We start from the raw sequence: 12,067 nt of genomic DNA, 5'->3' as shown, positions 1-12,067 counted from the left end.
TGACCCAACTGAGGGAGCCACACCAGCCCCTTTGAGGGCGGCACCCATGAGCCGCTTCTCCCTTAGAAGAGAGAGGTTCCTTTTTTTGTTTTGTTTTGTTTTGTTTTTTGAGATGGGTTTAGAGCCTGTACTGGAACTAGCTCTTGTAGACCAGGCTGGCCTCAGACTCACAGAGATCCGCCTGCCTCTGCCTCCTGAGTGCTGGGGATTAAAGGCGTGCACCACCACCTCCTGGCTGAGAGAGGCTTCTTAAAGTGGTTTCGTTTATTGCCCCATTTTACCTGAGGATTTTTATTTGTTTGGTTTTTGAGACAGTTTCTCTGTGTAGCCCTGGCTGTCCTGGAACTCACTCTGTAGACCAGGCTGGCCTTGAAATCATAGAGATCTGTCTGTCTCTGCCTCTCAAGTGCTGGGATTAAAGGCGTGCACCACCACCACTGCCCCACTTACCTGAGAAATTTTTATGTAGCTTGATATATATTAGTATATGTATATAAAATAGAAATGTAAATCACACAGTTACTGGTAATAAATCATAGATAAAGTTAATTTAAAATCTTTCTTGGCTGGCAAGATAGTTCATTGAGTAAAAGCACTTGCTGCCAAGCCTGCCAACCTGATTTCTGTCCCTAGAACTCACGTGGTAGAAGCAGAGAGCCGACTCCAGCAAGTTGTCCTCTGACCTCCCCACGGTGTGCACACGTGCAGACACACACATGCAAGTGGATAAATGTGGAGAAATAAAACAGTCTTTGGGCGCCAGGCATGGTGGTGCACACCTTCAGCCCTAGCACCTGAGAGCACAGGCAGGCGGATCTCTGAATCCAAGGCCAGTCTGGTCTAAACAGCAAGTTACTGGGGCTGGAGAGATGGCTCAGCGATGAAGAGCTCTGGCTGCTCTTCCAGAGGAGCTGGGTCCAATTCTCAGCACCTACGTGGGGGCTAAAAACTGTAACTCCAGTTCCATTGGATCTGATGCAAGCAAGCCCTAGACACGCATGCAGTGTGCAGACATACATGCAGGCAAAACACTCACACATATTTAAAAATTTTTAATTACATAGTAAGTTCCAGGCCAGGCAGTGCTACACAGTAAGACCCTATCAAAAACAAAGACAAAGAAAACTTTAGTTTACATTTAATTTGACCATTTATTAACAAAGAAAGCAAATTTGCGTACTAATGAATTGGATGTGCTTGTTTATTTTTACATAAATGGTGAAATCTTGGCTGACTACTTGATACTTAGAACATCAAGCATCTTCAAGTTTTTTTCAGAGCTGGTTGATATTTTGATATCAATAATGAGAAGATTGCTTTACATAAATATAGTACAAAGTGATAGAAGTTTGTCTATGGTCTGGAGAAATGTTTTGGTGGTTTAGAGCAGAAGTCCCAGGTTCAATCCATGTGGCAGCTCACAACCAACTGTAACTCCAGTTCTAGGGAATCTGATGCCATCTTCTGGCCTCCAAGGGCACCAGGCACACTTGTAGTGCAGACATACATGCAGGCAAATGACATACACACAAGCAAAATGTGTGTGTGTGAAACAGCTCTGACTGTCCTGGCCTCAAACTCACAGAGATCTGCCTACCTCAGGCATGCACCACTACTACCCGGACAGACAGAAACTTTTAAAATTAAGCATTCTTACGTAATAAAAACCAAAGGTCTATAAAGATACATATTGAAGAATGGTGGTAGGAAGCCTTTGTTTTCTGTAGGTAACTATCATGCGTGCAGAACAAACTTTGTATGTGCTATAAAGACACTGCGGTTCACGATGGACCGTGGTCTCAAGCCTGACCCGAGGTGTCTGAGGTCGTTGCCCTCCTTCATTCCCCACTCACAGGAGCTGCTGCTGGAGTTTGAATCTGAGATGCAGAGACGGGAGCACGAGTTCCAGCTGAGGGCAGACGACATGAGCAATGTGGTCTTGGCCCATGAGCTCAAGGTAACCGTCCCTGCCGGGGCTTTGGCGGGCTTTCTAGCTCTCCAGTTCACTGTTGCCAGCTTTGATCTGAGCTGCGAGCACCTCAGCATCCTCCCACAGCTGCACCCCCGGACTTTCCTAGGTGAAGCTACTGAACAAAGAGCTGCAGGCTGTGAGAGAAGCTGGGGCGCAGGCCACAGAGAGTCTGCAGAAGGCAGAGGCAGAGCACATCGAGTTGGAGAGGAGGCTACAGGGCCATGCCCTGGAGTTCCAGAATCTGGAGGCCGTGAAGGATGCTCGGTGCGTGGGTTCTCCTCCCAGGCACTGTGGCCATCAGGGCTAGAGCCTGGTGGCCCTGCCTTCCTAGCTATGCCAGCTCTTTGCTTCAGCTTCTTCTGTAACTGCTCTTTACTGATACAGTTTTTGTTCAGGATAAAGGACTTGGAGGAGAAGCTTCACTCTGTACAGCTGGCCAGTAAGAGAACCGAGGACACCGTCAGGAGGAAGTGAGTATTTGTACCTGGGTGGGGAGCTCTGGGAGAGAGTCTGGGTTGTAGTCACTGGCGACAAGGGCCCTGTGATGGGTAGCCTGTGCTCACGTGATGCTTTGGCTCTACTTCCTCAGAGAGGGTTAGACTTTCAACATCTCAAAACTTAAAATTCTTTAAGGGCCAGGACTCCAGGTCATTAGTAAAGCACAAGCTTAGCATGCCTGAAATTCTGGATCTAATCTCCAGTGCCAAAACAGGCTTTTAAAAAGTATAGCCTTAGTTAAAAGTTAACTTTTATGGGTGAGTGAGCTTGCTCTGTACATAAAATCTTTGCCACCATAGCGAGCGAGTGGCCAGAGTTCCCTCTCTGGAATCCATGCAGTTAAAGAAGAGAACTGACTTCACACAAGTGACTTCACACAATGCCCACCACTAAATAAATATTTAAAAAATTGAAAGTTAACATTTAAAACTTGAATGTTTTATTAACTATAAATTTTAGACTGTAGCCCCAAACTTTACCATGTTGATGCAGTCACCTCTTATTCTCATGGATGTAGATTCTCTGAGCTCTCTTTTTCCTGCTGACATAGCCTGTGACCAGAGTAGGTTGGGACCCAGCCAACTGCAGCAGGTGCTTCTTGTTGCCAAGGTGTCTGGGACACCCAGGAAGTAGGTGGTGTGTTGGCTCAAGGTGGGGACTTCAGCAGGGCCATTGAAACATTGCCCCTCCTCCAGGCTATCGTGGGGTTCAGGAGGTGCTGGAACAGCACAGTCAACAAGGTTGCTCCATGGAGTGGGTTGGGGATGGGGTGAGAGGCCCCATGAGTGAGCTCAGCTGGAAGCTCCAGCTCTAGGGTTTTAGCCCCCAGGGCAAGAATCATTTACTTTCTCTTCCAAAGGAAACACAGTAACTGTAGCGATAACACACCACCCTAGTGATGAGCTGTGAGTGCTCCTATGCCCTCCATGGGCTGGTCACGGTCTCAGTGGTGAGTTAAGAGTGTTTTGTGAACTGCTTTGGTGTCTGTCTTGTGAGCTTTGGGGAGCATCCAGGAGCCTGGCATCTAAGAATAGCTGCTTACATAGGAAGAGCAAGCTCACCCCCAAGTCACTCCTGTAAAGCCAGCATCCTGTTGGGGATCCTGTAGTGTGAGAACAGATGGCAGACACTTTGGAGACTGCAGGGCACTGAGTGAACCCCGGTGGGGCCCTTCCCTGTGTTCCAGACATGAAGAGCTTGACCGTGAAGCCAGGGAGAAAGACGCAGTGCTGGCAGCAGTGAAGAGCGCCCATGCAGAGCAGCTGCGAGCGCTGGAGGCCAGGGTGCTGCAGCTGCAAGCCCACTGCGAAACCCTGGAGGGGCAACTGCGCAGGGCCGAGTGGACGCGAGCTGATGATGCCAAGGAAAAGAATGCCCTTATTGACAAGTGAGCCACTTCCTCTGGCCTGCCTGGCCCAACAGCCCTGCGTGCCTGTGCCCTTGGCCAGGCATGGGCCATTTTAGACCAAGGGAAATTGCATGCAATAGGTGGGAGGGACTTTGGAACTTTCTGGCCATTTTTTTTCTAACCATTTCTCTTAATGTTTTCTTTTTAATTATGTAGTTTTTATATTTATGATTATTTGTGGTAAAGTATACATAACAAAGTTTGTCTTTAGTTTTTGCTTTTTCTAAGACAAGGTCTCATTTGACCAAAGTTGGTCCAGAACTTGCCCTATAACCTTAGTTGGCCTTGAATTTATAATCCTTGTGCGTCCACCTCCCAAGTGCTGGGACTGCAAGTGTGTGCCTCCATGTCGGATGCCAGCCATTGGCGGGACTGTTCCCATATAGCGCTGGCTTCCCCCCTTCCCTAGCCTCCCAGCGGCCTCCAGTCTGCTTTCTCTGTGAATCTACTACCCTAGGAACAGCACATGCTGTAATCGTATGGCACTGCCCCTTCTGTGACTGGCCTGTCACAGAGACTCGAGTCCCCAAGGTGCATTCACCCATGTTTGTAGATTGCCACTCTCTTTTAAATCACTGTGATTGTGTCAAATCATCCATCTCCAGAAGCCGTGGGGGACTCATGGGCCAGCTAGCCTCTCATAATACTGAGCCACAGGTCCCATTGAGAGACCTCCTGGGGGGCGTCACCCAGGGTCGACCTCTGGCCTATTAAGCGTGGACAGCGCTGCTGTCTGCACAGGCAGGCCGACCTCCCTTACAGACTTTGCTTTCAACTCTTGTGGATATGAACAGAACTGGAATTTGAGGACCACACAGCTCTGGGTTTTACATTTGTTTTGCCTGTGTGGGAGACCTCTGCTCTCCTCCCTCGGGCTTCCCAGTGCTTCAGTATCCAATCCAGGCCAGAGTGTTTGGGCAATCTGCTCCACCTGTGCCTCGTCAGCTGGGAGACTGTCGTAACAGCGCTGGGCGTGCAGCCCTGCGCCCCCATCCTGGGTGGTGAGGAAATGGCCATGGGGACACCGTGTTCAGTAGAAACATTGACGTCATGCTCTCAGACTTAGCAGCTGGGTGTGTCTTTGAGATGGGGGTATTTCAATCTTTTTTTTTCTAACAGAAAATGACTGCCAAATTACGTTTCTGTTAGGGGAAGAAGTAGATCTTAGAACTACGATGTTTCAGGAAATTAAAGTTTATTCCACATGGGCTAGCAAGATGGCTCAGTGGTTACGAGTGTTAACCACTCCTCCAGGGGATCCGTGTTCAACCCTCAGCACTCACATGCAGACAGAATACCCATACACAAAACAGAAAAATAAGAAATTACAAATTGGCCAGATGATAGTGGCACACACTGTAATCCTAACACACAGGGAGCAGAGGCAGGTGAATCTCTGTGAGTTCAAGGTCAGCCTAGTCTACAGAGTTCCAGGATGCCCAGGGCTACATAGAGAAGCCCTATCTCAAAAACAAAACAAAACGAAACAAAAAACAAATTTATGTTGTACTTTAAAGTGCTCATTCCACGTTACTTGGTTAAGTCCAGCGTGCTCTTGATCGATCAGTGAGGTAAGAGCCAAGTCAGCCACCTCGATGAGCCAGCGATGCCCCAGTGCGCTGTGGGTGTGGGGTGCTGTGTCATTGCTGTTGCATTTCCCCCTTTCAGTGTAGCTGCAACGCTGGGACCTCATGGAACCTGGCTGCTTCCTGCCTCCTCTTGAAGCCTTAAACTACATGTGTTTGTCTTTGTTTGGAGAGAGGGTCTCACTATATAAATAGTACTGGATAGCCTGGAATTCACAATCCTCCTGCCTTAGCCTCCCAAGTGCTGGAATTATATGCCACACCCAGTTTTAACTATCTTTTAGTTTCTATCTCTAAGTATTTTTTGCTTATTAAGAGTTATTACTACCCAGACGGGGCACTGTTCTCACTTCTGGGAGTTCAGATACCATTCTCGTCTCTGTCTGGAGCACGCACTGGCCTTCAGTGACAACCTCAGTGCTTAGCAGATTTCCCGCTCAGTGGGTTTGCTCGAGGACCCCTGGGTAAACACGTAGGATTAGGATAAAAACAGGTTTAGTGGTGACCCGCCTGCTTCACTTGGAATGGTCAGTGTCTACTGGTCTCCATTAAGGGTGCGGCAGTCATAGCCTGGCACCCAATCTGGGCCGAGTGCTTGGGGAGTGAGGTAGAGTGCAAAGAGGAGGCTACAGTGGACACAGGTCACTGGCCAGCTGTGTCCGTGCTGGTGCTGGGGATGTTGGCAAGATGTGACGAAGTATGCATTTCTAGGTCCGTCTGCTCGGTACCAGATAACCAGCACAGACAGCCAGACTCCCAAAACGTGTAGAGATGTTGGCACAGACCAGGTTTGAAACACCGATCCTGGGTTCCGTGATCGAGGGCGGCCTCACTCTGAAGCAGCTGCATGGCAAGCAGCTGCTACTCACAGTCTGCTTGGCTCAAGAGGTCTGTGCTCAGGGATATGATCCCTGGTGAATCCTGTGACAGGAACAGAGTTGTCCCTCTGAGGAGGGATGGTCTTGCTTAGATCAGCACAATGCCTTCCCTAAAGAGGGCCTGTGTTCCCTAGGAAAATGTCCCAGCAACACTTACTGCCAAGCTAATGAGCAGCCTCTGGAATCTACTTGTGCTTGCCACAGAAATGTGTTGGGGGCTGTGCTGGGCACTTCCTCAATCCTCGGTCCCATAGGCTGTGGGTGCCAATCAACTCTCCACTCTGCGTAATTTAACCCTTTATAGTCAATGGTGTTAACATTCACGTGGTTGACTGCTAGATGTTTCTTACTGAGTAGAACCATGCTGTGCTTTTCTGCGTGGACCGGGCAGCTATGTGTGCATTCCTCTGAGTCGATATAGAAGCTGAGGGAGGATAAGGGAACCTAGCTGGATTCACACACTTCTTCCCGTGCAGACTTCATGAAGACGCGGCAGCTTTGAAAGCTGCCTGGGATGCCCAGATCACTCAGATGTCCAAGGAGGCTGTCTCCAAAGACCTTCAGGTCCAGATGCTACAGGAAGAAGAGGGGAAGCTCAAGGCACAGGTGGCCAGGTTCCAGAAGGACATAGACAGGTACTGTCCCAAGGCAGGTCCTCAGGATTGGAACTGCAGGGAAAGAAACTTGGGAGGATCAGTAAAAGAGATGTAAGCAGATTGTGGTGGTCAAGAGAGCAGACATCCTAGCCAAGAGGGCATGCCCAGACACCTTTGAGATGAAGAATCTCGGGCTTCAAGGAAAGCAGCCAAAGGGATGGTGGGTACTGAGGAGTGGCCACTTCCTCTGCCTTCAACATGCTTGTGTTTTAGCTTTGACCCCAGCACTCTGGAAGCAGAGGCAGGCAGACTTTCATGAGTTCAGTGACAGCACAGCATTCTGGGACATCCAAGACTACATAGAGAGACCCTGTCTCAAAAAAAAAAAAAAAAAAAAAAAAAAAAAAAAAAAAAAAAAAAAAAGAAAGAAAGAAAAAGAAAGAGAGAAAGAAAGAAAATAAATTTAAATTTAAAAATGTTTTCCCTGTTCACTGTAAGGACTCAGGCAGATGTAAAGCCCTGTCCACAAGACAGATCTGGGTAACCAGACACGTGCACCCTACCCTCTAACCCAGACCCCCGCAGGTCTGCAGCCCCCACTGCCCCCACTCCTATCTGCTGCCCACCCGGACTGGGCGTCTAAGTGTGACTTTTGACTCTGGTGTCTTCATCACTGAGGTTAGGATGCTGTGGATTCTTTTTGATACTCAGTAGTCTTGTTTTTTGTTTTTGTTTTTTTTGTTTTTTTTTTTTTGAGACAGGGTTTCTCTGTGGCTTTGGAGCCTGTCCTGGAACTAGCTCTGTAGACCAGGCTGGTCTCGAACTCACAGAGATCCGCCTGCCTCTGCCTCCCGAGTGCTGGGATTAAAGGTGTGCGCCACCACCGCCCGGCATACTCAGTAGTCTTGTGATGCTTGAGTTCGTAGCTGCCTTTTATTTTCTGGAAGGGGGGGCAGGTTTCAAGGCAGGGTTTCTCTGTGTGACAACAGTTCCAGATGTCGGAAACTCGCTCTCGAGACCAGGCTGGCCTCGAACTCACAGAGATCCACCTGCATCTGCCTCCTGAGTGCTGGGATTAAAGGCGTGCACCACCACCCAACTAGCTGCCTTTTTTTTTTCTTTTCTCTCTCTCTCTTTTTTTTTAAAGATTTTTTTCCTCTCTGATACTTTTTCTGTTCGTTTTGTTCTTTGTGTCTGTCTGTCCACTTCATCTCACTGTTGCACATCCCTGGCTCTTGTTACCTTGCTGTGTGTGCCCCTCTTGCTCACGCACTGGGCATTTTAGGACCTCCCCTTTACTCCCAACCAGCCTCACTATGGGCTTATCGGGTCTATCGATCTTCAAATCTTTGTGAAGAACCAGCTTTTTGATTTGTTTTTTTTTCAACTGTTTTCAGTTCTACTACTACTTTCTTCTATTTCCTTTGGATCTGATTGATCCTGACAGTGGAGCCACGATGATTTACTCTGAGCATCCTTCCTTCCATCAGATACGATTCGTGGTATAAGTTTCTTTTCAAACACAGCTTAGCCACACCCAATGAATCCTGGTCTGCTCAGCAGAAATACAGAGTCTCCTTGTATGTTCTTCTCTGGCCAGGAGATGTTCTAGTCCCAGGTTCCATTTGTCCGCGATTCTGACCTAACCTGGCCGTGCATGTGGAATGCACCTTGCACAATTGATTTCCTCTGCGATCTGTTTCGTGGCTTTGGAATGTGCTCTGCCCTGATGGCTGGCTAAGTAGCCCTAAGGGATAAAGCATGCTTTTGTTGCAGTCTGGGCTCTGAAAATGTCACCTGTACCACTCTGGTGGCTAACAGTGTTCTTGTCTCCCATGTCCTAGTGATCTGCCCACGGGTTCTGTAAGTTAGAGAAGAGAATAACTGTGCTTAGGCTCCCTCTCGGCTCTGTCTTTAGCTCTGATGTCGAGTGCGGCTGCATTTAGGGTTGTGCCGGCTGCTCACTGGTCGTGCTGGGTTCTGTACCAGTATAGCCAGGCGCCTTTGCCCCCGTTGTCCTCACTGCTGTCTGACATGGACCCTCGGCTCCTCCTGCTCCTTCAGCTTTTGTGTTCCAGTAGCACATGCTCCAATTTTCTCTGTTCAGGGGATTTTTACAGTACAGTCCTGGTTTAGCTGTGACACCTTCAGTTCCCTGCTTGCACACTGGTTCTCTCTACTGAGTGTGGCCACCTCCCTCCAGCACCGTTTTCTCCAGCATTTGGAGACTTTTGATATCTGCCCATTATGTTCACCTGTCCCCAGGTGCTAGTGTTCCTCCAGGTCTCCCATAGGCAAGCAAGCTTCTCCCCGTACCTCAACACAAGCTACACTTGAGATGGGAAGGACATGGAAGAGCATCATGTCATCCCCTCATCCTGCATTCTGCCTTTGCTCTTCATGTTGAAGAGACCTCAGGAAAGAAAGTTAACATGGTGTAGTTTGATTTTTTTGCTCTTTGTCCTTTGCTCTTTGAGGGACCTGCCGCCCAGCTCCCAGATAAATACACATAGAGGTTTATTCTTTCTTATGAATGCCTAGCCTTAACTTGACTTATTTCTAACCAGCTTTCCTTAACTTAAATTATCCCATCTACCTTTTGCCTCTGGACTTTCACCTTTCTCTAATTCTGCATATCTTTCTTTACTTCTTACTTTGTGGCTTGCTGGTAGCGGGGTAGCCGGCCCCAGGAGTCCCTCCTCCTTTTCTTGCTCCTCCATCTCCTTTTCCCAGATTTTTCTTCCTCTTTATATTCTCTGCCTGTCAGCCCCACCTATCCTCTCTCCTGCCTAGCTACTGACCATTCAGCTTTTTATTAGACCAATCAGGTGTTTTAGATAGGCAGAGTAACACAGGTTCACAGAGTTAAACAAATGCAACATAAAATAATGTAACACATCTTTGCATCATTAAAACAAATGTTCCACAGCATAAACAAATGTAACACATCTTAAAATATTTCACAATGTGGGACATTGAACTGTGTCTATAGGTACAAGCAGCAACTGTCCCTGGCAGTGGAAAGGGAACAGAGCCTGGAGCGCGACCAGGTGCAGCTGGGTCTAGACTGGCAGCGCCGTTGCGATGATGTTGAGCGAAACCAGATCCAGAAATCAGAGACTTTGATCCAAGGGCTGACCAAGGCCAGAGACCAGGTGTGTTGGCTAGTTCTGGGTGTGGCATCCATGCAGTACTGAAGAAGATGGTGTGGTGTCTATGCAGTACTGTAGAAGATGGGTGTGGCCCTTGCCATATTATTTTTTAACTCAGAAAACACAAAGCCTTAAATACCAGTTAATTTATAGCAGTGATTCACAGCCACACTGGTGCAGTGATGGGGCCCTGTAATCCCAGTTGCTGGGGTTGGGGAAGAGGGAGGATCCCAAGTTCAAGGCCAATCTGAGTACAAATAAGTCTCTGCCCTATCTCCAAATGTATTCACTGTATGAGCTGTTTCCTTTAGCTGTGGCATGGTTTTGAGAGTGCTGACCAGGACAAACTCGGTACCATAGCTGAACATAAAGTCCTGCCCCACCACTAGGTGGCCCTAGCGCTCTGAGTGCTGCTTGTAAATCTTGTCTTGTGGCTGTGCGTTTGCTCCTGCTGTCCACTCTCTAGCAGGAGGGTGCTGGTCTCCGCCCACTGATGGACGTTTCCCCAGGTTGCTGCTAAGCTCCAGGAGACAGAGAAGGCGCTGCGTCAGCAGGAGACGTTGCTGAAGGCTGTGTCACTGGAACGAGACCAGGCCGTGGAGACTCTGCGGACACACGGGCTAGTCCCCGGACAGGAGGCACAGGTGAGTCCTCTGCTGGCTTGAAGAGCCTTCCTTCCCTCCGTTCACAGCTGCGGAAGTCTCTTCCGTGTCTACTAGGTCGGCTAGGACTTTCTCGGTCCAGCCCCTCTCAATGGCAGTTGCCCCAACGAGGGCAAGTCCAGAGCTTTACAGCATTAGTGGGCGTTCCAGTGCGAGGAGTTCCCTGCTCTTTAGCCCTCGAGGCTCCACCCCTACATCCAAAGGCGCCACTCGACACTAGGGGGCAGTGTCGAGACTAGTTGAGTCTTCCCAACCGCTCATAGTTAAATGCTCAGACTTTACCTCCCGAGACCATTAATTTGCTAACTCCGTCTCTTAACTTTATCTTTATTTATTATTGTTGTTGGAGGAGCCATGACAAGCATCCGAAGGTCAGAGGGCTACTTGTGGAGTTGGTTCTCCCCTTCCACTTTTATGTGGGTTTTGAGGACCTCACTCAGACTTCTGGACTTGCAAGCAAGCATCTTTATCTATAAACCCATTGCACTGGCCCCAAGTCTCTTCCTCATAGAGGTGGATACCGCCATGGAGACCAGTCTGCCTAAGCTGTTGCAGTTGTTAGCAGGACTAAATTCCTAGGCAGAGGGGCTGGGAGGGCTCAGGGCGGGGGCTCGGGGACTGGGGGGCCTAGAGGCAGCCTTAGATGGAGAGAGGCAGGAAATAGCATTTTCCAAGGCCTGCAGATGGTTTTGTTTCCCTTGCTGGGTTTTTTTTTTTTTTTTTTTGAGGTGTCCTCACCCCTCAGTGTGGTAAAGTGAAGGTCCTAGCACCCTGAGCAGTGAGATTGATGAGAGACTGTACCATGTCCACTTCCGGCAAGCATTTTCCACCCTATAAAGTCCCTACACACTTCCCTTGGTTCTACCTCCTTACCCAATAGTCCTCATTGATTCGTTTCTCTGCCTATTGCATCTGTTGCCATGAAGGACCAGGTAGGCAGGATTCCCTCTGTCGCATGCAATGGGCTTGGCCATAGTTACAGATATTTCAAGGACCGGGCATGGTAAAGAATTAAAGTTCCTCCCTTTAATCCCAGAAGAACTGTGAGTTTGGGACCAGCCTGGTCTACATAGTGAGTTCCAGGACAACCAGAGTTATATATTGAGACCCTGCCTCAAACCCCGTCTACCCCGAACATAAGAATATTTGAAGGGATAGGGTTACAGTTCGGCTGGCAAAGTGCTTGCCGTGTGACCACAGGGACCTAAATCTACAGAGTCATCCAGTGCTGCTCCTGGACTCGATGACACATGGGCACACCTGTACACGCCAGCATGTAAGACACACGGGCACACCTGTACACACCAGCATGTAA

General features: G+C 48.7%; 1 protein-coding gene across 6 annotated transcripts in view; it reads left to right on the top strand.

Moving 5' to 3' along the window:
• The window catches only part of Ccdc57 (coiled-coil domain containing 57), a 94,865-nt gene that overhangs the window by 21,720 nt on the left and 61,078 nt on the right, over positions 1–12,067 (top strand). For all 6 annotated transcript variants that reach the window (XM_026780252.1, XM_026780250.1, XM_013347578.2 and 3 more), the window contains 7 exons: positions 1,856–1,957; positions 2,079–2,236; positions 2,368–2,442; positions 3,657–3,857; positions 6,819–6,977; positions 9,931–10,093; positions 10,600–10,734. In XM_026780252.1, coding sequence (XP_026636053.1) covers positions 1,856–1,957; positions 2,079–2,236; positions 2,368–2,442; positions 3,657–3,857; positions 6,819–6,977; positions 9,931–10,093; positions 10,600–10,734 — 993 coding nt within the window. The remainder of the gene's footprint in view (positions 1–1,855; positions 1,958–2,078; positions 2,237–2,367; positions 2,443–3,656; positions 3,858–6,818; positions 6,978–9,930; positions 10,094–10,599; positions 10,735–12,067) is intronic.

Source organism: Microtus ochrogaster, chromosome 7 (genome assembly GCF_000317375.1).
Source record: "Microtus ochrogaster isolate Prairie Vole_2 chromosome 7, MicOch1.0, whole genome shotgun sequence".
Classification (NCBI taxonomy): Eukaryota; Metazoa; Chordata; class Mammalia; order Rodentia; family Cricetidae; genus Microtus; species Microtus ochrogaster.
Note: the sequence above shows the minus strand (reverse complement) of the source record. Positions and strands in the feature narration are given on the sequence as shown.